Genomic DNA, 25,371 nt, shown 5'->3' on the forward strand with positions numbered 1-25,371 from the left:
AATACCCTCTTTGTTCTTAAAATGCTAGTTTCATTGAGAAAGTCAAAAATGTGCTGCTTAATTATTTAGAACTTTTCTTTTAAAAGCATGAATAGGTGGAAATATCATGGGGAGTGAGGTATTATGATAATGATACAGAATTTATAAAAAAATGATTGAGAAATAAATTAATGAAGATTTGTTAGTAGAGATTATTTTGAGTTGACTCCTGAAAATTTTGGTTGGAAAAATATTTGCTTTTCCAAATCTGAACATATGATAACCTCTGTCAATTTTCGTATTATTTTTGTATGGTGGTGTTTGATGTGAGTTATTCTTGCTTTGTATAGGAACACAAGGTGCTTTTGACTGGCACACCTCTCCAAAATACAGTTGAAGAACTATTCAGTCTTCTTCACTTTCTAGAACCCTTAAGGTTTCCTTCTGAATCAACATTTATGCAAGAGTTTGGGGATCTGAAAACAGAGGAGCAGGTATACTTTTGATCTTTGTGAATAAGTACATCAGCTCTTTTATCATTGTAATTATGTGCATGGAATTGAATGTGTTATGTATCTCTCTCTTTTCATCATTTTTTATGCAGGTGCAGAAACTTCAGGCTATCCTGAAACCAATGATGTTGAGACGATTGAAAGAAGATGTAGAAAAGAAGTTGGCCCCTAAGGAAGAAACCATCATCGAAGTAGAACTTACCAACATTCAAAAGAAATACTACCGGGCTATTTTGGAGAAGAACTTTTCATTTTTATCCAAAGGAGCAGGGCAGACTAATGTACCTAACTTGGTCAACACCATGATGGAGCTCAGGAAGTGCTGTAATCATCCATATCTTATCAAAGGTAGCTGAAAAGGGTAGCCCATGAATACTTGTTTCTTTCAACAAATACTTATGGGTAAAAAAAAAAAACGTGCCATTTGTGCACCTGGGTTGGCTGGTACAAGGAAAGGCAGTGATCCTGTAACTTCACTCTCGTGTTCGGGAGATTACAGGTGGTTCAGACTCGGGAGTAGTCTGCGCTACTTCAGTACCAGGGTCCTGTGGTAAAATGCCAGGTTATGAGAGCAAGGGTAGTGTTTAGTCTTATGTGGACTGGAATTTCTCCTCAGGCACAAAGACAGCAAAGCCCATCTTTGGGCCTCTGCATTTACATTTTTTTTTCTGGTTTCTTTCCAGTCTAGGTAGCCCAGTTGATGTCTCTCAATTTTTGTGCTGTAATGTTACTTTTTAAGGTCATGTCAGGTTCTCTATTAGCCTTCTCTCTGTATAACGTTTGGGTCTTTTCATTATTTCTGGGAATATACTCCCCATCTCACTTCATCCAAGAAAAGTTATTTCCTAGCCTGGTAACTCAGTCACTCGCAGTCCTGGTATTCTTTATGACCAGGCAGGCTGAGGGAAGGCAGAGAGCCTTTAGGGCTGATGTAGACTCTCCGGAGGAAGTGACTGACAGCCTGACTTCTCTTTTAGTTTTCAGCGTTTCCTTGTTTTGATGGCCAGCAGGATGCCCATAGACAAATCCACATTCATTATGATAGCCCTTCAGTCAAGATCTGTGTTACACCAATGTTTAAATATTAGATGTTTGTTTAAAAATGTACCTAAGTTAGGACCATATTTTTATTCTTTTCCTGATATCATTCATTAAACATTTAGCGAACATAAGTTTACATAAGGCGTTAGGCCAACTTGTCTGGGTAGGTGAAAAGATCCCTGAGACATGGCCCATATCCTCAATAAATTAAACTTAGGCGTTAGTGAGGATTTAGCCACAGACATAAATCATTCTAATAAAAGTAATTTACCTGCTATCAAAATTTTAATTCGTTGCAGAAACATAGAGGAGCACTAATTCTGATTTTTGAGAAAAACAAAAGTAATTGGGAGTTGCCTGCATTTGCGCATTAATGCTGTTTTATTATATTTCTTTGACAGGTGCTGAGGAGAAAATACTTGGAGAATTTAGAGATACATATAATCCAGCTGCTTCTGATTTTCATCTTCAAGCAATGATCCAATCTGCTGGAAAACTGGTCCTTATTGATAAATTACTTCCCAAAATGAAAGCAGGAGGTCATAAAGTGCTCATCTTCTCTCAGATGGTACGCTGCCTTGACATCCTGGAGGATTATCTCATACATAAAAGGTAAGGCATATAATTCATCTACTGAATTGTACTATGAAACATGCCAAGTATATGTCATTAAGGTGTATGCAGAGCTGTGCACTAACCCAACTTTATTCACATCTTTCTCTTTATCTAGCTAAGAATCCATTCAGATCTATGAGTACAGATTGCTTAGGATTATGTGTCAGGTGTTTTCTTAACCTACTTGTGTTGCAATAGTAGGCGGGGCTAAGGAGACTGAATTAAGAAAACTTTGCAAACTGAGGGTATTTGACTAAGGAATGGGTTTATTAGTGCACATTTTACTGGATTCGTAAACTTTGTTGTAATGACATTTTAAACAGAATTATAACCATTTTCAAAGTAGAAAAAAATGATTCAAGATCCTTTCTATTTCATTGTTATAATTAGAACCAGAACTTACTCTACTTTGATTCTTATACACAACACAAAATTTGTTTGTGCTTTAGTCTTTTCTGATTTGTTAACGTTGGGTTTTGTTTTTGATTCTTTTTGTGCATGACAGTCCTAAATATTGTCTAGTCAGTATTTAGATAAATATGATATTTATCAGAATTAGTGGTCTAATCAGATATCAACATATTTATATAAAAGAGAATTTGAAGATGCAGCTGTAAATTTTAGCTCAGTGGATTTTGACCATTGTAGCTAGGTAAAGGTCTATACTTATTTCTATTTTCAAAGGTTATATAGTTTATTTTTATTTTTTATTTTAATTCTAGTTTGTTTTAGTTTTAGTATTCCATTACTTTAGTCTCATTCCAAAAGGTGTATTATTCTCAATTTTATACTGTATAGAAGGAAGATCAAATTTGCAATATTACTAAAAATAGCCATTTTTACATTTTCTTAATCTCTTTATACAAATAATTTTTTTCCTTTTTATTTTTCAATTAGGGTTGATATTCATTATTATATTAGTTTCAGGTGTACAGCATAGTGTTAGACATTTATACAATTTACGAAGTGATCCCCCCAATTAGTCTGGCACTCACATGGAACTGCATAGTTATTACATTATATTGACTATATATCCTATGCTGTACTTTACATCCCTTGACTTATTTTGTAATTACTGATTTGTACTTCTTTTTTTAATGGATTTTTAATTTTTCACTTATAGTTGGCATATACACACAAATTTATAAGATAAAGATAGATTTTCATTATGATGAATTTCATAGAAAAACCCAAATTCCTTTCATTTCAAAAGTAGCAATACTAAAAGTCATAGCCCCGTTTTCCAGGTACTAGAGACAATAGTGTAGCTGCTGCTGAGACTTTAGTAATTAATATGTAGCAGGCGGTATCTTGAACCACAAGATGTGTGGCAAATGTCCCTTGTATTCCTCTTCTAGTTCCTGAATTTTTATATATTTCATTTTTATTGATGACTAACAGTTTTTGAGTTTTACGTTAAATGACAGAGGATTTTAAAGAAGTTAAAATTGCTTGACACCAATGACTTTAAGTAAATAGCCCTTGGTAGATTTATAGTTTACAATCAAGCATATCATTTGAAGAGGGTAAAATGATTGAGACAGAGAGAAAGGTTTGTAGGTTTTCTGTATAAAGGTTTATGAAAGTCTTTGCTTCTTTAAAAAAAAAAAAAAGTAACCTATTATGAGATCAGCCAAGTAGTTTTATGGACTGTTTTTTTTTGTTTTGTTTTGTTTTTTAAATTTTAACTTCCAAAAATGATATTCATTATAATGACATTTTACCTATATATCAGGAATGCACAGATTTTGTATTTTTATATTTTTATTTCCTCCTTAGGACCAACGGTGAGAACTGCGAATCATACAATATAGTCGCTGTAGTATTGCCTCTTAGTTTTATAATAAACGTAATGTTGCAGGAAAACAGCCTTTTGATAGATGTATCATTTTCAACATATCCCTCTATCTAAATTTATTGCATTTCATTTAATAGATATTTGTATGAGCGAATTGATGGAAGAGTCAGAGGGAATCTTCGACAAGCTGCTATAGATCGATTTAGTAAACCTGATTCAGATCGATTTGTTTTTCTTCTGTGTACCCGAGCTGGTGGATTGGGCATCAACTTAACTGCAGCTGATACATGTATAATTTTCGATTCAGATTGGAATCCTCAGAATGATCTTCAGGTAAATAAATTATTTGGCTAAGAGAATTAAACTTATTTTGAAATTTTTATAACTGTTTTTGATTGCATACCACTTTTATTTTTATCTGAACAAGTTAACATGTACATTTCCCTAAAAATTACCCGTGACAAATAAAATAGGTGAAATTATTTTAATGTAATGATAATATACTTATTTACATAATATATCTTACTACTTAAAGGGTTTACCTACTTGAGTACAGCATTTAATTGTTTAAAGTATATTATGTGAAGTATATTCGAGAAAGTCCTAAGTTTAAGGAATAATTTATTTTTAATAAATAAAATTTTCGGAGTTTTATTTCCTTAAAAATAAATACTTATCCTTATTTCAGCTTTTTGAGCATTGTATAGTATGCATAACAGAGTATGCTTTTAAGGAAATAATGCAGAAAATGAAAGTATTCGTATAAGTTAAGACAGAACTTAGAATTTGTAGAAGCTCAGGAATATTAATTAGAGTGATCAAAAAGAGTCACAGTTTGCAGAAGATAAGCAGTCTAGGAAAGATATATCTAGATAAAGTATATGAAATTCTTTTATTGTCCATGATAGTCTTAATTGTATTTGAAATTAATATTTTTACTTTAAATAGATATAACACCAAATATAGTAAATTGTTACAAAATTATACCTGGCTTAATGAGATATAAGGTTTTATCCTCTCATTGGTGTAACTGTATGTAATGTAGCTCCAAATAGCAAAGGTTGATCCTAAATTAATAGAGTAAACCAGGGGCAAACTCTGTAAAAAGCTAATTAATAAATATTTTAGTCATTGTGTGCCACATAAGGTCTCATATATTCTTTGTTTCCACAGTCCTATAAATATAAAAGCCACTCTTAGTGGCGGGCCAGTTTTGGGCAAGAAGCTGTTATTTGCCAGTCCCTAGGATAATCCCAAATCATAATTATTTGCCTTTGCAATGCATATTTATACATACGTACAGCTGTGCACAGTACATGTGATATTCTAAAAGCTAATCTAAACTAAAATAATAATGCCACATTTGAAAACCTGAAGAGGAGCTGGAAAAACTATACCAGATTCTCCATATTCTCCCTCTCACTTGGTTTTTCCTACATACTGTTAATGTAGATCTAGTCTGTATAGACTAATAAAAAGTTTGACCTCTTACACTTCCCCTAGACCTGGAGCAAGGTTGTTTGTGCACAGTTCTGGATTCCAATGGGAGCAAAGTGTATATGGATAGTATAAAGATGTCTACAAAGAGTAAAGCATCAGTGCCACCTGTATATTATAAAACCACATTTTATAATTTAGTCTTCAGAAGATAATGGGAAGGTGAATAATAATTTGTGAGAGAATCTGTTGGTACTATAGAAGCTATAGTCAGAATTTATCTGACAATTAAGTTTATCAAGAACTCAAGATAAAATATGAAGCTTTTATGTAATCTCTAATGTCTCTCTATCCAAGATCTCTACATATTAGATCATTAGTTCTCTCTGTTTAAAGAAAATTTTGGTCGTCAGTAATTCACTTTAGGTTTTTTTCCCCCCTGAGTTATGCAGCTTACCTAAAATACATTGAAAAGGTTGTCGATAACATAATAGAAAAAAAATTAAAAATTTAGGGTTTAAGTTTAAAGCTGGAGTTGCTATTAGCTAGAAAAATCTATTCATAGAATATACATTCTTATTTAAAATTATATTGAAGACACCCTCTTAATAAACAATAATGCTTTATGAATTGAAGTTCTCTGAAATACAACCTTAAATTTTATGTTACTGCTGATTGTGGAATTATTTACTTTAATAAGCTCTACCTTCATTTCTAGAAAAAGAAATTTGCTAATTCAGTAGCAAAAGTGTCTGAAAATTTATTTTACTATTAAACGCCTCTTGTGTAATGTGTACTATTTTATAAAATAAAATAAATTTATAACTTTTCATTTCTTATAGGCCCAAGCCCGTTGTCACAGAATCGGTCAGAATAAAGCAGTGAAAGTCTACCGACTAGTAACTCGTAATTCATATGAGCGAGAGATGTTTGACCGAGCCAGTCTGAAACTGGGTCTAGATAAGGCTGTGTTACAGAGCATGAGTGGAAGAGAAAGTCACGTTGGTGGCGTATGTATATTTTCTATTTCACATGTAGTTTTTCTGTTTTTATTTGCATCTAGTTTTAACCTCAAATAGTGTCTTGTTAAATTTTATCCGTAATGAACACTGTACAGGTTTTCTGTAAGGAGGCATTTCAGATTAGTCCTACGTATAGTTAATACTTTTGAATCCCGTTCTGCTTGTATAGCTCCAGTGCTTGTGAATTCTAAGAATGTGCTTTCGAAGTTGATTTTTTTTGCTCTGTTTTTAGAACTTTTGTATAATGACATAGCAAAATAGCATTTGTTTATTTTTCTCCATTATCTCTATATAGTTTTTCAGAAAAAAATTTTTTTACTTTCAAATTACTAGCATTGGCGTTGCCTTGTTCTAAATGATATTTATTGGCATTTTCCACCTCACAATTGTGGTTGTATATCTAGTGTTTGTAACAACTATTAAATTCTAATTCTAAAAAGAATCTTGACAGGTTACCTGCCCCATAGGCTTTGTTTTAACTGAAGCCATTTAAGCAAACAGCAAATCTTATTTTAATGATAATAAAGAAGAATCAACAACTTCAGTGTTTGCTTTCAGAGAATTCTCTGTGTACATACATCCCAAACACTAAATGACAATTTAAAAATGACTTCCGTGTTTGACATTCTTTAGGAATACATTCTCGTTTTATGAACTTTAAAAAAAATATTGTTACCAAAATTATTTTCTTTATAGATTCAACAGCTTTCCAAAAAGGAAATAGAAGATCTTCTTCGTAGAGGTGCTTATGGTGCTATTATGGAAGAAGAAGATGAAGGTTCTAAATTCTGTGAGGAGGATATTGATCAGATTTTACTACGTCGTACAAAAACTATTACAATTGAGTCAGAAGGACGCGGGTCAACATTTGCTAAGGTAACAGTGAGTGCTGAGTGCTGTTTCATACATAAACCAGTAATGCTCATGACTAAAAAAATTTAACTGTCTCTTACTCTGGTAATTATTTGTAGAGAATCTACTTAATGTTTAAACTAAATTAGCCAAAAAAGAGCTAGATAATGTATTCTTTTTGTTCATTTTTTCTGATTCCTTCATATCAAATTTCACATGTACTCTTCTGATTTAGTGAAATATAATAAGTATAATAACTAGAAATAGTTCTCAGTATTTGTGGAGAGAGGGTTGCAAGCTGACAATGTCCTTGCAATCTGTGAGGTCAACCAAGGGTTGGTTCACATCAACAAACTCTCCTAAAAATGGGGAAGTACGATCGAGAACAGTGGAGAGACAGGGAAGTACTCTCACAGCCACGAGCAGAACGAACTGCAAAACGTCATGGCAGGATGTGGGTTGGGTGATTGTGCAGAGGATAATCTTACCTTAGCCAGCAATTGTATGCTCTTATAGAAAAGCAGCTTGCAAACATAAAGCTATGCCATTGCTCTGCCGTCAGTGGGCAGTGGAGCTCCTGATCCCAGCTTTCTGTCTTCCTTCTTTTCTTAATCTCCCACCGTTTCCACTCAGGTTTATTTTCCAGGCCCACACTGGATGTGGCAGGATTTACCACTCATTGGATGTGACAAGTATCAATCAGAGTAGAACATTTGAGATTAAATTTAGAAATTAAGGAACATGTATGCCAAAGTTAGCAAAGTATAAGTAATACTAGATGCGATGTAATCATCTTACATTAACTTATAATACAGTGGTCCTTCTTTAACCACGGTTTTAGTCATCTGTGGTTCAGAGAATATTAAGTGGAAAATTGCAGATAGAACAATTCAAAAGATATTTTGAGAGAAAAACCACATTTATATAACTTATTACAGTAAAGTGTTATAATTGTTTTATTTTATTACTAATTGTTGTTAATCTCTTATTGTGTCTAATTTATAAATTAAACTTTATCACAGGTATGTATGTGTAGGTAAAAAGCATAGTATATAGGGTTTGGTACTATCCACAGTTTTAGGCATCCACTGGGGGGTCTTGGAAGGTATTTCCCAACGATAAAGGGGACTAGAGGCTACAGTAATTTAAAGTACTTAAAAGCAAGAAAGGATTTCTAATGCCATTTTAAATATGTAAATCTAATTTCGGGGAGGGTAAAATGAAATTGTGTCTTGAAAGGAAGTGTTAATAACTGTCTAGATCTACCCTATTGGGGAAAAGTTTACTAACTGCCTTCAATATATATTGCCCTGGAGATATCTTGCATTCAATTGAAGAGTTTTTTATTGCAGTATTATGTCCCACCTGGACTGATTTATACAAAATTTTTTTTTCCCACTTCCTTTCTGCATTTTCTTCCTTCTCCATCACCCAATCCACTTTCAGCCCAGAACTCTTTATTGAGAGCTGTGCGGTTTTGCAGGTAGTACAGGTGCTACACCAAAAGTAATGTTATCAGTTTTCTAATGGAAATTTTCCTCTTGTATTCAGTAAACGAGTGAAATCTTATGTCAGGTACTTTACTTAACTGCTGGAATGAAAGGATTCTAGTTGCTGAAAAAAGTAAAGTAGGAAATGATTAATTTTGAATAAATGAGTGAGCAGAGAATTAGGAAAGCCTTTGTAGAGAAAATAAAATTTGAGCCAAATCTTGAAAGAAATGTACATTTTTTTGTTTCCAAAAGAGAAAGTCACATAAATGAATCGTATTTTGCTAAACTGCAAGGAAGATTTCTAGGAACATGGTATAGCCATGTGTGTATGCACAGGACACATTAAATGGAGGTAAAAATGGGGGAGTTGGAGAGGTTGGACCCAAATTGTTATGGGCTTGGAAAAATTTCATCTTGAGGAATTTGCACTTGATCCTGGGGCTGTTAAAAAACTTTCAAATTCTTTCAAGTAGAAAATGGACATAATATAATCTAGCTTTGAAATTTAACTGTAGTATCAATGTAGAGAATGAGTTTGAAAGGAAAAGACTACAGGCAGGAAGACCAAGAACTAATGATGGGTGAATTAGGGTAGTGGAGAGCCACTCGAATCAACAGGAATTGGCAACCAGTTAATAATTTGTGGAAGACTAGACAAAAATGACTTGAAATTTCTGGCTCAAGTAGCTAGAAGCGTCCTTGTGTTATTAAGTAAGATAGAGAATACAAGAGAAGGAAGTTCATATGGAGAAAATAAAATGCCCGAGCTGTCATATTTGTGGCATTTACAGGGTATTCTTGTGGAAATGGCCTGGTTGGTTGCCTAGGATACAGATACAGATTTAGGAGTTAACCAAGTTTATAGAGAATAAATCAAAAGAAAGTAGTATTGTGGAAACAAAAGGAATACTGCAGAAGTATAAGACAGGACCGACACTAGCCATGATTGGGTAGACATCCTCTGCCTGCATTCCTTGACTTGTGACCACATTATTCCAACCTCTGTTTCTGTTGTCACATAGTCTTTTCCTCTTCTGTAGTGAAATTGCCTCTTCTTTCCTCTTATAAAGGCAGTTGTGATTACATTTAAGGCCCACCTGGATAATATACATCTGCTAAGTCCCTTTTGCCATATAAACTAACAATTAACACGGTTCCTGGAATTAGAACATAGATATCTTTGGGAGCCATTTATCAACCTGCCGCTCTCATCATTTTAAAGAAATAAACAATTACTATTTTCAGTAATTTTATAATGTTAAAGCTATAGTTTACAGCAAGCAAAAATGAAATTTAAATTTATTTCATTAAAGCATTTATTGCTGTCACTTCTATTTCATAAAAATGCTAGCAAAGTACACTTTTAAACATTTATAACATTTAAACACTGGGTGTATACAAGCATCTTAAAAGCCTAGTCTCAGAAGAACGTTTGAGGAATGAATATACTCATCACGTGGTAAGCAGTGTCTTAAACAGAATCTTAAAGTTCAACATGAGTCATTTCAGATTTTAATTTTCTTCATTTTTTAGACATTTTGTAAATTACAAATATAGACAGAATAGTATATTGAAACCTGTGTACTCATCACCTGGCTTCAACCGTTATCAACTCCTGATAAAACTTGTTCAGTCACTCCCCTCTCTAGCTTTCATATTAAAGTAAATCCCAGACATTACGTTATCTTCTCCATAAATGTTTCCACATGTATCTCTGAAGATAAAGATTTCTTTAATATAACCGTAATCATCAAAAAGTAACAATTATCCCTTGATATCATCAGTTCTACAGTTATCTAACATCTTTTTATCATGAATGTCATTAATGGCTTGCTTGCTTGTAACAGGTTCATTATCTTTTTACTGTATAATATTCTGTATTTTGAAATTTAGTGAAGATGAGTTTTTAATTAATATTTTAGTCATTTGATTATATCCAAGATAATTACACATTATCTTAAAGCCATCTCCCAATTGTATTCTTTGAAAATTATTCTATGTGACCATATTCTTCCATTTATCTTTTAAGGGCAAGCATTTTTCTGGCCCTTTTCTTTCTTAAAGCATCATGTATCTTTACTGCTTATTTCATTTTATGAAGCAGTTTGATGACTTTTCCTTGAAGTTGCATATCTATTTTCAGGAACTTATGTTGAAATAATGATTATTAGTTTATATATTACAATGTTGACCTGTAATACTTGAAGTCAATTCCATCTAAATGATTTTCTAATTTTGATAATATTTAAGAAAATAAGTCAGTTATATTTTGTTCTTGTGTTCCTTTGCAATGTCTTAAATGATTATGTAGTATTTTTGTTGTAAGGAAGAGAGTTCTTAAAATAAAGACAGGCATTGGTTCATTTTTCTTTATTTTTCATATCCTGTATTGCACTTTCTTGATGAGACATATCTATATCAAAGTGTGATGGAAATAAAATAGAAGCATACTAGAAAATAAACTGAATAGGGCAAGCAGGGTTGCAATTATTGTTCTAATCTAATTTGTTAACATTCACATGGTATTTCTAGAAAGCATATCTCTGTCCTTTGTGGTTTCTTGACAAACAAGATTGGATTCTTTCTTACCAAAAGTTTAATAAGAGTTGAACAACAGTAATTACTTATTTAACTCAGCTCTTAAAACTACAGCCTGGGTCGCATTAAGCCTTTTGCAGATGCCGTGTTACATTTCAGACCATGGCATTTGAAACACCTTTGAATATATGGGTGTATGCTGGATTTCAAATTCTGCTCACAGTAAATGTTAGGAGAAAATGTTTTAAATATGCTTTGATAGATTTTCCCTCTAAACTTCAAAACATTTTGAACTGCCATTATGTATTTTAGGCGAGTTTTGTGGCATCTGGAAACCGGACAGATATTTCCTTGGATGATCCCAATTTCTGGCAAAAATGGGCTAAAAAAGCAGAAATAGATATAGATGCCATCAGTGGCAGAGTAAGTATTTCCCTTTAAAAAATAAATTAGTTGTTGAGATACTTTGTTTATATTATGTTTTAAGATGTTCAACAGCATACTTACTGCAATAAATTAATCTGCATAAATAAATTGATGGTGAGTTAGTAGAATGATCACAAATGGAGTCAGACACTACTTCGGTTTCATTCTTGTGATATGTCATGATATAATACAAGAGAAGTTTTTTGTTGAGTATTATTTATATTCTTGAAATTATAATGTTTTTATTTTTTAATTTTAAATGTCTTTAAATCATGCATTACTCTTAATTTTCTCTTTAACTTTGTTGTCTCGGTGTCAGATCCCATTACTGACAATCCATTCAAATAGAAAAGGAGCAAAAAAACAGTCAGGATGGCGACATTTTTAAACTATTTCTTTTATAACTTCCCCTGGAGCTAAGGAAGAAAAGAAGAAAGAAACTAAAACAGAATTCATGGAAATGATAATAACATAATTGTTTACTTCATAAGACTCTTGTCTCATGTCATATAGGAATCAGTGTTTGTGAGCCTGGTCTAATGTCAAAGTAATTGCTAAATGATTAAGATAATTTAATATTAAGCATTGATGTGTGGGATCTATTTTGATGGTTTTAAAATATAAAACTTTACAATGAAGAATAATGCCATTGCCACATGTTTTCATTAATGTATTTTGAAATACATGTAATTCTGTATGAGACAAGTAAGTGAATTTAAAAATATAGTTATAAAAAGTCATTATTTGCATTTGATATGTTTATATACCTAAAAAGGCAATGGACTCAGCAAATGGTTGGTGAATTAACTGAATAAAAGATAAATATGCCATTTAGTCTTCCTAAATATTGGTATTAATAAGTAAAGAATTATAATGGAAGAGGATATCTACTTTACAATAGGAAAAAAATACACATAGAATTATACCTGAAAGATGCTAAAGTGAATTAAATTTAATTGGGAAATTTGTCAGTTGGAAAGAAAACACTACATATTTTAAACATTTTAAGAGTTAGTTTATAAACATAGAAATGCAGCCTCAATCAAAATGTTAATAGTTTTTTTATAAAACTAGACAAAATCTAAAATTCCCCTAGAAGAATAGATAGGCTATAGTATTTAATGCACTCTTGAGAATCTGTCCTATAGCTGTAATCACACATGTCCAGCGATCCTCATTGCCTTATTTATTTATTTTTTTTTTAGAAAAAATTTAGAAAGTAATGAAATCTCCTATGATAGACAAATGGTACATCCATACTATCTAACACAATAATTAAAAATAACCATATAGATCCCTATGTGTAGGCATAGAAAGGCTCCACGGCAGTTAAATTTAAGGAGAGAGCTATAGAACGATACATATAATATATATTGTATGTTGGTAATAATACACAAACACGTTTATGCTGTGGATCCAGCTGGGGCACACTCAGCCAAGCACTATTCTCATGTTAGGACTAATACGAACGAGACAGATAAACCCCTGCTTTTATAGAGCTTTTGAATACTGGTGGGTAAGAGGAGAAGTAAACATATGTACGATGATTTCAGAGAGGAAAGAAAATAGAACATTAGGATGGTGGAGAATGCCTGGAGGAGTGAAGATAGAATTATGTAAAGAGAGGTCACTCTGAGGGAACATTTGTGCCAAGACTTGAATGATAAGAAAGATCCGACAATATAAGCACATGACAGAACGCTTTCAAGATAGACGGAATAGCATTGAGCCATTTGTGGAAGGAAGCAAGCTTAGTGTATTCACAACAGAAATGACATTGTGGCAGTGTAGGAAGTTGGTGACAGTGGAGCTAGGTCAGGTCAGTGACCCTAGATAAGGACCAAATCAGTAGGTCCTTGTACATTATCCTAAGGTTTTAAGGCTTAAGTTAAACTTACGTAAGCATATAGTCATTTAACACTTGTGCAATTATATTTTCTAACTTTGTTTAAAAAAACATTTAAAATATTTCTGAAAATGAAGTACAATGAAAACAGACCGACATTGCTTACTATATGTTAAAATATAAAAACATATTAATATAAAGGAACCATAATTTAAATAGTGTGATACTGAGAGAAAGATATAAAGATCGAGTAAAATAAGAATGGAAAAAAGGTCAAATTTTAAGATTTTAATAAATAGTATTAGAGATAAAAGCATTATTTAGTAATGATTAGAATATCAAATTAATTTTGGGGAGGAACATTCTACTAATGTGCTATACCAAGTAAACTCCAATTTATGATAGATTTTTATTTTTTGAATTGAAACATGAAAACAAAAAACTGGATTTCTATTTTATCTATTTGTTGGGAAAACTTTCTAAATTAGAAATCACAATGATTGGAATAGTCAAATATATAAGATTATAGAGTAAATAATGGGAAAATAAAAGTACAGTTAGAGTGGTGAGACTATTTGTAGCTGAAGTGTATATGAAAGTCACTATTTCTATTATATAAAAGCCAATGAAGTGGTTCAGAAATATGTTAAAATCTCGAAAGATTTTGGGCAAAAGAGATTTGAATATAACTCAAGTCGAAATAACCTAAAAAAAAAAAACCTGGGCAGAAGAAAGCAAATTCTTTCTTATAGAAGAATGCCATAAATAAATGTAGAAGGAATTAAGAGAGAAATAAAATCACCAAACATATTAATAATTCTACCACATAAGATCATCGATGTGTTCTAAACTTTGTAATCAAAATTTAAGGAAAGACAAGATTTTTACATATTCTCGGAGTACATCTTCCAAAATATTTATAAATTAGAAAAGGAAAACTGGTAATTTACAGCGGAGAAAGTTAGCAGAGAAAGTTAACGTCTCCAGCAAAAAGACATATAATATTATGTACCCCCTTAAATCCAGTGCACTGTGGCCATGGGGGGACTTATGCGGTCTGGTGTCTGCTTCCTCTTCTCCCGTTTGCCCTCTCCTGCTCCAACATGTCTTAAATGTCTAATTCCATTTCAAGCCCCCTGCTCTTCTCTCTACTTAAAATGTTACCTATTCTTTACCTAGCAAACTAACGCTCATTCAAGATTTCTTCCAAGTATCACTTAACTTGTGAAGCTTTCTCTTTCTTTGTACCTATTTGTGTCATAAATATTTCATCCTGAAGAGCATTTATTTTTTTACTCATTAGTCTGACCCTCAAGACCACAGATTCCTTATGAGCAGAAGCTGTCTTGTTTGTCTTCATATCCACAGCACATAACGTATTGCCTAACTCAGGGCAGTTTCTCATTATAGGTAAAAGCATGCCAACTTAGGTCGTTGTGAATGAAGCGAGCATAATGAGGTTCATACACTTACTTCTTTGCTTTCTTTACATTAGTGTAAATCTTTTGGAAAGCACCTATACATGTTTCTAGATCTATAAAATATTTATATCCTTTGACCATTATTGCTTTCCTGGATATTTCCTTCCTTTGGATTTATCTTTAGGATATACTTAGATTACAAGGATTTACTTGGGCATCATTTATGTTAGAAATGAAAACAATCTAAATTAAATTATGAATTAATTAGGAGAAGAAAATTATGGTCTATAAATTCATCTTTAAAATGGATTTTATGGATTTTTAAAATGGATTTTATGGTTATTGCCGAAGCCTGATGTAATAATTTTCATATTAATAATAAAGGCAAATTCCAAATTCTTTTTAATCTTATGACTGTAATGACATAAAATTATTTATGTATGTTAATAAGGATTTTATAAGAATATAAAAATTTTTAAGTTGATTTGCTATTTTGGTGGAATTGTTAGTAATTTATTTTTCTGGTTTTCAATAATTATTTTTTATACAATTTGAAAGATGAAAATGTAACACATTCTTAGAAGCAAAATAGTGAAAGGACCTTCATGTAACGGCTGTTAAATTTTACAGAACAGCTTGGTTATTGACACTCCAAGAATTCGGAAGCAGACGAGACCCTTTAGTGCCACCAAAGATGAACTGGCTGAATTATCTGAAGTTGAAAGTGAAGGAGAGGAGAAGCCCAAACTCCGGAGACCCTGTGACCGTTCCAACGGCTATGGAAGAACCGAATGCTTCCGAGTCGAGAAAAACCTGCTGGTTTATGGGTAAAATGTTATTTTCAGAGTTTCTTTTTAGTCTGGCATGTAAGTTTACAAAAATAACACTATATTCTAGTGTTTTTTTTATCTTATTAGAAGCAATAAAATCTATTTTTAAAGTACTCTGAATTTATATGCTTAACATACAATTTTCAGAACGATGGGATTTTCTTAAGTTTTAAATTACAAATATATCACTAAAGTCAAACTCCTTGTTCTCAGATTTACATATTCACTAATACAAAATAGATAATATTATCCATTATTGAATAAATATACTAGAAATTACCATGGCTCTGCATTTTACTCATGGGAGAAAATATTAGGGAAATCATATTAATGAGAGAATGTGTTTTTTGCTGTTTTCAGGCCTTTTATCCATTACCTATGTGTTTCCTTAGAACTTGACTCAGTATTGATGTAAATATACCTTTTTTAACCAGATGGGGCCGGTGGAGAGAGATTCTGTCTCATGGTCGTTTTAAAAGGCAGCTTAACGAGCATGATGTAGAAATAATTTGCCGAGCCCTCTTAGCGTATTGCCTTGTTCATTACCGAGGAGATGAGAAAATTAAAGGCTTCATTTGGGATCTCATTACTCCAACTGAAGATGGGCAGACACGAGAGTTACAAAATCATCTAGGTAAGAACATTCTTTTGTTTTCTTTTTAAAATTATTTTTAGTTACGTATATAGTACTTGACATATGTATGTTACTATATATATAACATATATAGTACTTTACAGTTCCTGTAAAATACTTCGAAGCATTATAAACAATATTAAAGAACCTTCACCCGCAATTCAAAGTCCAGCATAAGAAAATACCAGTGCTCTCCGTTTTGTTGGGTTTTACATACTGTTATCAAACATGAATTGGTTTGCAAGTTGTTGACCTACTAGTATGTCTTAGAGCTCTTCTTATCTGTATTCATATAGAACTATCTTGGTTTTTAATCCAAAGTATGGATATTTCATAATTTTTTTAGCATCTTAATGGTGAGTATTTAGGACATCTCCAACCTTCTAATTGAAAAACAAGTTTCAGTGGAGATCCTTCACATTCATCCTTGTGCACATGAGTAAATCTTTCACTGAAATAAATTTCAAGAAGTATAATTATTGAGGTGTAGCCTGTATACATCTTTAGTAGTTAACATCCGGCCCAGGGATTAACAGCATCAGCATCTCCTGGGGGCTTCCTAGAAATGCAGAATCTTAGGCCTCAGACTTCCTGAATCACGGTCTACGTTTTAACAAGTTCCTCAGCAATTTGTATATAATTAAAGTTTGGGAAACATAGCTCTACAGTTTAAATTTTTAATAATTTGCTATAAAATGTGGCCATGCCAAATTTATAGTCCTATCAGAGATATATACAAGTACCTTTTTCTCCACAGCATTGCTCACAGAACATTATTTTCTGTATCACATAATTATTTTATTGTATAACATAATTGCATTTTCTACAGAGATAAAAAAAAAAAGTTTATTTTGTGGAGAGAGTAAAATAGGATATCTCTGGGTTGCATTGTTATTTGAGGTATGGAACTACTAAAAGGGGTTTAAATGAATGTCTATATACTGGGCCATAGAATACTAAGGAAAGAAAACTAAGGAATTTTCTTTGGTAAATCTGACCAGGCTAAAACCTAAGGATAATGACAGGAAAAAACGAGTGAGATCACCCATCTGCGAGTCCACATTCAGTTACCTCCACTCATTCCGACTCCCTATCAACTTTTTGGTCTGTCATTCTTAAATATGAGCAAACCACCTACGATGCCAGATATCTGAGGAAAGTCTCCAACAAGAACGATAGAGACTAAAAACAAACCTTTAAAATGAACGTGAAGGAAACAAGGAAAACTCCAAACAAACTATAAAAGGAGAATACAACTACTGAAAAATTATCATTAATCTTCAAAGATACTTCAAATATATTTTGATTTTGAAAGAAGAGTAAGGTGCTATAGAAACATTCAAAGCACAAACAGACCTGCAGTAAATTCTAAGGTACATATAGCAGAAATGAAAAAGTAAATAGGATTAAATGATGAATGTGAAAAAATTGTTAGAGATAAGTTTAAACATATAGAATAATAACAGGTTTTATTAGGAAAATTTATGGATTCATATACTGTTTAGTTTCCAAATCCAAGGGTGAAGAGGACTGGCATACAAAACAACATTAACATAGAACAAAATACCATTTAAGGTAGAAGACATTAATTGAGATTCAAAAAAGATACTACATAATAATAAAGACCAATCTATAAAAGAAGATATAAGATATATGAGTTTGTATGCACCCCCCCCCCAAAAAAAATAGTGTCAAAATATATAGGTAAAAATCACCAAAATTTTAAGGAGAAAAGAGCAAATCTACGTAGTGCATCTATTTACCATTGTAATGGAACTTTTAGCTGGTAGAATACAGCAAGCAAAAGATATATGAGGTAAGAATTAAACGGACGAATCAAAACTGCGTGATTTAAAAAAACTGCATGATTAGTAATTGTGGAAAATTGTAAGTGAAACAACTCAAGCGTCACCTCAGATTAATGTGAGGTGGTATAGTCATGTAATAGATTTTTACAGAGCAGTTAAAATGGATGAATTAGATCCTCAAGAATCAGCAAGTAAGAAATCTGAAAGACATACTCAGAGGAATAAATAAGTTGCAGAATTACATGTATAGTATAATGTCTTAAAACTTAAATGCTAAGTATTTCTCCAACATTCAAGGTATAAATATGCATGAAATGAAAAAACATTCAGAGTAGTGATTCTCTGGGGAGGAAGGAGTGAACTGGACTTAAGCTATATGTTATTCACTTAATAGAAAACTGACCAAATATGGAATATGTTTAGATTAAGAGTGAGGATGCTTTATGGTATCTTTGAAACATTTCACAACAAAAATGTCACAAATAATGGAGTTGTATTAAACAGGAAACTACGATGGGTAAATATAATCTTTTTTAATAGTTTTGAAAATAGAGGCCAAAACTTATTATTTTGTAATAACTAGGGAAGCGAAAGGAAAGCAGAGGGAAAGGTTTGATCTTTGGTTTTTACATTTGGGAAAAAAATCATGTATTTTGGAACAAAAAGGAAATTAGAATGATTCATTTGAGATATAAGAATTATTGGGGTTAATTGTGTTAATAGTTGTGTAAATCATGTACACCCATCATCATGGGATTAGATCATGTTTTTAAGGTTGTATAGCCTGCAGAGACCTCTGAAAGTCTCCAGAAGTCTCTTGCATTGAGAAAACGTTTCACATTGCATGTCTTTTCTATAAATTATCCCTGATTTCATTCATACATCCTTCTCATTTTAACAGGCCTATCAGCTCCTGTACCCAGGGGCCGAAAAGGGAAGAAAGTAAAGACTCAAACAAGCTCATTTGATATACAGAAAGCAGAATGGCTTCGAAAATATAATCCTGAGCAGCTACTTCAAGATGAAGGCTATAAAAAACACATAAAACACCACTGTAATAAGTAAGTAGTGGGTATTTTTAACATAATTCGCTAAAAATTTACTTTTCTGAATTTATTAACAATCTTAAAGCATGCTGATTTTGAGTACAGAGACAGTATGCTCTAGGACCAACCCTAATCTTAATCTTACAGAGTGTTCATCAGATCGTGTGGTACCTCTTGTGTCACTGTTTTCATCAACAGAGAAAAATAAAAGTGGCCTCCAAATGATTTTATTATAACTTAATTGGATATTAAATCATGATGATTGTGAAGATTTTTGAGAAACCTATTTTATATGTGGTAGTAATGAGATTTAATGAGAAGTAATTATTTGATTATAAAAATTCTGTTTATGTATTTTTTAATTTAAACCACGTGGATTGATTTTCTTAATGATTAATTTTTTGTGTTTTTTAATTTTTTCTCTTCATTTTTAGAGTTTTGCTTCGTGTAAGAATGCTCTATTATCTAAAGCAAGAAGTCATTGGAAATGAGTGTCAGAAAGTATTTGATGGAGTTGATGCAAGGTAAATGAAAAAACATGTTTATATTTATTTTTCAGTAACATGTTTAGACAAAAATTATATAACCGGAAAACTGTATATTAACTGTATGTTAATCCACCAAGCTTAGAGAAAGAACCCTTACCAATTTGTTGCTTTTTCTCTGTTAGTTTCGTATTTGTCTCTGTCACTAAAAGTTATAACATAATTATAATAATAATGACAGCTGTAGGTAGTGGTTTCTTACCACCAAATCTGAATCTTAACCTTTCTGTGCTCAATTCTTCTTCCGTCTTATTACTCTTGAAAAGGTTTTATGGTGGCTGACTTTTATGTCCACATAGGATCCATCCGACACCCTTGTCTCTCAGTTCCATGACGTTTATCTGTAACCATTTTTTCTCCCCATCACAGCCGCGTACTCAGTCATATACTTGCCATCCCCAATAACAGCATTACCTCTTAAATTTTGGCAGTCACTTCCTTCCAGCTCACTTAACCCAGGTACTTCTCGCTCTGATTCTCTAACTTCATCATGATGGCCGCCATCTTCCCACTCACTCCCTCCCCATCACCACTTCCAAGCCCCTGCTTTTCTCCTTATTCATTCTCCATTGTGTAGTCCTAAACTCTAACCATTAACTCAAATCCTTTGCCTGCCTTTCCCTCTGTTCTTAGTACATGCTACAACCCAAACTTAATATAAACTCAAATACCCATTTCCTTCTTGTGTATTCCTTAGTTGAAGATTGCTGGAAAAAATCAAGTAAACCCTGTTGAAGTGACTCACTTCAAATTTATGAGCGTCGATCCCAAATGAGATGAATCAAAAACACGCTTTTTAACCACTGTGACTAGTAAATTCACTTTCCTGTTCTCTAAGAGGACTGACTATTCCACACCCCTCTCCTCCAACCATCTTGCTACCCTACTATCGCCAGCCTCCACTAATGACTTCGCTATTTGTTTCATGGAGAAAATAGTCAGACAAGAACTATCCTTAGTTCTGCTTGCGTGTTGTTCGCTTCCTCCCTCCCTCGGCATGCAGCAGACCTGTCCCTTCTTCGGAAACCCGTGTAACTCTAGGAACCGTGCTCCTGTAGTCGTCTGCTCTTTTCCTATTTTCTTGGCATATATACGTCCTTTAGTATAATTCACTTAAAAAATAAAAAACTTCTGGTTACATACATCCTACCATTCCATTGCTCTGCTCATCTTCAAAACAGACTTCAAACAGTTACGTGTGTTTACTCTCTCGACTTCTTTACCTTGCATTTTCTCTCCAACCTTTTCCACCTAATGTTTAACTCTACATTCCACTGAAATGGTTCTTAACAGGACCACTAATGACCTACTTCTCTCTTGATATGCTGTCTTCCATGGGTACCCATGCTACTGTACCCACCTAGTTGTCCTTCCTTTGCTAGCTCTTACTTCTCCAGTAGATCTCTAAGTGGCAGACTGACCAGGAGCTCTGTCCTAAGCTCTCTTTCTTGTCTGTACTTTCTCCTTAGGTGAACTCGTGTACTCTCATCATACCAAATATAATCTGTAAACAAATGACTCAAACTGATGTGTTCATCCGTGACTTCTCTCCCGAGCTTTAAGCTCTGAATTAGCTGGCTCCCAGCAGGTTTACTTAAAAGTCTCTTTGACATCTTAAACTTTCTCTGGCTCTCCTAAATCTTCTATTTTCCATTCTTTCCCTCCCACCTTCCTGCATATGAGCCTTCCCCATCCTAGTAAATGTACCACCACCCAGTTGCCCTGGTATCGTTCCAGACTCCTCACACCCTGCAGAAAGACCTTAGCTCAGCACAGTATACGCCAAACCTGAGCACCCTTCGCTGTCTCCTCTGCTCCCACCCTCGTCCACACTACTGTTATCTCGCGTTCAGACTCAGGCGGTGGCCTCCTCACTGGGTCTCCGTCTCCACTTTTGCCTTTCTACAGTCTGACCTTCACACATCAGCCCACAGTGGTCTTTCTGAAGCAGAAATTAGGCCATGGTAACTCCTCATTTCAAAACCTTCCAGATGCTTCTCGGTTCTGTTAGAATAAAATCCAAACTCCCAATGGCCTGCACTCCCTATATAACTCTGTGACTTCTTTCTTCACTCTGTCCCTTAGCACAGTGCTCCAGCCACACTGGTGTTTCTGCTCCTCCAACATGTCCAGCTCAGTCTTTCCTGTTGTTCCTGGTCCGAATACTTTTGATCTTCCACAGAACTGCCTCTTCAGATTATCCGTGTCTCATGGGAAATTTTACCTTCTTAGATTGGCTTTACCACACACCCTGTCTAAAGCAGCCTGCCAGTCACTCATTGCTACTTACCCCACATTTTTTCTTATCCATGATGTCTGTTACTGTTAAAAATATTTATTTATATTATCTTCTCCCACCATAATTTAACCTGCTTGAAGGTTAAGTATGCTGTAGGTCTTATTGATCATCGTATTCCCAGCTCCCAGAATCTGGGACAGAGTAAATAACTGTTGCCCGATCGACTCTTCTTTTCCCTCGGCCTAGCCAGATACGATTCACGTGTGATTCCCATCACTGTGCTCTGTGTATTATCCCCACATTTCCATCTTCCACTGATCCCCCCTCTCAGGCTTATTGAGATTTTAATGTTTATATCTCTGTCGACACTCACTCACTCATTTTGGGACCCAATATCTCCTCACTCCCATATTATTAGTCTCCTTGGTCTCACACCCAAACTTCCTTTAAGAAATATCTGTATTTGCTGCCTCCTCTCCCTCACACTGCGCACTCCAGCACAACTCGCCTCGGCACTCTTCCTCCAGCACTCACTGCAGGAAGTTATCCACCACCATTTTCGCTGTTAAGTATGATGGACACGTCATTGTTTATTCTACTTTACCTTTATCAACCACTTCTTTCTTAAAATGCTTCTGTGATGTTCCTTTTAGTTTACTGCCTGCTGTTTTTTTAGATGCCTCTTCTGCTTGTCTCTTAAATGTTTTCACTTAGGCCCTCTTCTTTTCACTTAACCATTCTTGGGTGTTCTCACCTTTCCTGTGTCATCAGATTTTATAGCTATACTGATGTCTTCCAAATCTGTCTCCAGCTCACATCACTCTTCTGAGCTTCAGATACATGTCTCTCAAACATGCTATGATTGCCAGGCCTTTGCATTCTTGCTGGAACATTCTCTTTCCCCCTTTCCTCCATTCTCTTTTGCCCATTCGACATCAACTCAGGCTTTCCTGACCTCTCAAGTCTGGGTTAGGTACATAGCCATTGTCACAGTACTCGTCACACAGTATTGCTCACAAAGGCAGGGATATGTCTGTCTTATTATCGCCATTATTGACACAGAGTGAGTGTTTTATGTACATATTTATATGCATATATATATATAAATAACACTTGTTTATGTGTAACAGCACTCACTTTTACATATATAAAATTTAGATTTATTGGGGGTGACTTTGGTTAATAAAATTATTCAGGTTTCAATTGTACAGTTCAATAATATATTATCTGTATATTATTGTGTTCACTGCACAAAGTCAAATCTCCTTTCTCTTATTGCCATATCAGCACATAGTGAGTGCTGTTTAAATATATTTTGAATGAATGAGCTAACCTTTGAGAGTTAAAAGAGGCTTTATGCAAGAGATAGCATGTGAACTGAATCGTTTAAAACAAATCAGCTGGCGCGCACACCATTCCCTAGCCGCTAGTGGACACTTAACATGCATATGGTGCTTATTTGAACGTGAGGTATAGGTACTGAGTGCCTTTTATTCTTTATAAGCAGGAAAACAATGTTTTGAGGGTACAGTGCCACCTGATGGTTGGTGAAGGGAACTGTCTGACCCACTTTTTTCCCCGCCTCGGGGATCCTGTCTCCAGTGTTTTTTCCTTTTTCCTTAATCTTTCCGTGCTTAGTGAGGAACCAGCCAAAAATAAATATCATCTTAACTGTATTTTTCCTTGTCTTTTTCAACTTTTACAATATCACAGGAAAATCATTCTTCCTCTTTTTATATTTTTCTTCACTAAACCAGAAAATACTGTGATCATGACCCTTCTGTTTATAAGCAAAATTAGACATAATAAGATGCTCATTTAAGTGCAGAAAATTTTCCTTAAGAATCTAGAGGAGGACCTCCATCTATTTCTCTGTGGTCCTTGGGTTAAAATTTTTCTGCTGGCAAAACACTTATAAAAAAAATTCGGAAGTAATTTCTCACCCATTTTTTAAATGTTTTATTTACTTACAAAACTCATAAGTCTTTTTCATTTCAAATGCCCTTTGTTTCAGCTATCTATATTAGTGTCAAATACTAGGTTCTTATGGACTTAGCCCAGGGACATATTGAAAATTTATGCATTTATTTCTACATGAAAATTTGAGTTCCCAAAGAGAACCAATATACTAATGAACTTTTGCCACACCACTTAAGTAGGAATCTCCCCATTTCTTCATATCTATAGGGCTTTGTTAATTAATTTATGAAATTATGATGTCAAGAGAAAATTCTACTTAATCTGAGTTGTTTTATAGCTTTCTTTGAAAACTAATAATTTGTGAATATCAAATAGAGAATTTACCCCATCTAATGCCTACCTCTGACTGTTGAAGAAAATATTAAAATGATGTATATATGGATTAATGATACTTATATTCTAGTCAGTGTCTGACATTTGCTGTATGCTGGGCTAGAGGAGACCGTGGCTTAAGTCACATGGTGAAGCAGTGAACAGTTCAGTCTTTCTGCACGTGGCATCTTTTACTTTTTAGAGATGCTGTTCCTTTTTAGAGATTTGTTCCTTGCATAATGTTTCTGGGCAAATAAATTGTAGTGATAAGCATTGTAAAAGGAAATTGTGTTTGCAAGATTATAAGTGCCATAATTGTTTGGTATTTATGAAAATAGCTAAATTACCAAAGCATCATAGATTTATTATGTTGTCATTTTCTGCCCTGGTATTATTTATATACAGCCTAAAATAGCACTTTGAGGATTTTATTCAAATTATGACGCAATAACTTGCCAGTTTCCTTTACTAGTAAGTGATTCTTAATCTTTTAGTGTGACTTTCTTGGTGTTAGTCTAGAAGGGACATAACTTGTTTGATAGCCTCAGTCTATTTATTTGCTGTTTTAGGGCCTCAGTCTTCTCATGTACAAAATGAAATATTAAATCAGATGATTTTTGTAAAGTTGTTCGCTGATATAAGACTCCACTTTCCGTTAGATCCCTTTGTGTCTAAGGGAAATCAGTGAAAAGAATATGATTACGTAGGAGTGAGGTATACCTTGTTGAAACTTATTTCTTCTGTTGAGCTTAAGAATTTTAATTCATTTCATGATGACTGTTGCTATTGTACAGAGTTGTAATTTTAATTCATGATAATTGTGGAAAATAAAAAATAAATGAAATAAAATGTTATTCTTCTTAAAAATCATAATTCTTTACAAGCTAGGTAAAATTTTGCCTCCTTCTGTTGTGGTAATTCATAATGCCATTTTGTGATTTTTTTTTTCCCCCTCCTAAGTGACATTGATGTTTGGGTCCCAGAACCAGACCACTCA

The 25,371-nt window shown here is 33.6% G+C and overlaps 1 protein-coding gene across 1 annotated transcript in view; it reads left to right on the forward strand.

The window, feature by feature from the left end:
• Nucleotides 1-25,371, forward strand: part of CHD9 (chromodomain helicase DNA binding protein 9) — a 118,022-nt gene that overhangs the window by 64,886 nt on the left and 27,765 nt on the right. Inside the window, 12 exon segments of the mRNA XM_015586934.2 lie at nucleotides 330-473; nucleotides 584-839; nucleotides 1,934-2,144; nucleotides 4,083-4,278; nucleotides 6,225-6,392; nucleotides 7,101-7,280; nucleotides 11,600-11,710; nucleotides 15,611-15,807; nucleotides 16,245-16,444; nucleotides 19,154-19,313; nucleotides 19,733-19,822; nucleotides 25,335-25,369. Coding sequence (XP_015442420.1) covers nucleotides 330-473; nucleotides 584-839; nucleotides 1,934-2,144; nucleotides 4,083-4,278; nucleotides 6,225-6,392; nucleotides 7,101-7,280; nucleotides 11,600-11,710; nucleotides 15,611-15,807; nucleotides 16,245-16,444; nucleotides 19,154-19,313; nucleotides 19,733-19,822; nucleotides 25,335-25,369 — 1,948 coding nt within the window.

Source organism: Pteropus alecto, unplaced genomic scaffold (genome assembly GCF_000325575.1).
Source record: "Pteropus alecto unplaced genomic scaffold, ASM32557v1 scaffold123, whole genome shotgun sequence".
Taxonomy (NCBI): domain Eukaryota; kingdom Metazoa; phylum Chordata; class Mammalia; order Chiroptera; family Pteropodidae; genus Pteropus; species Pteropus alecto.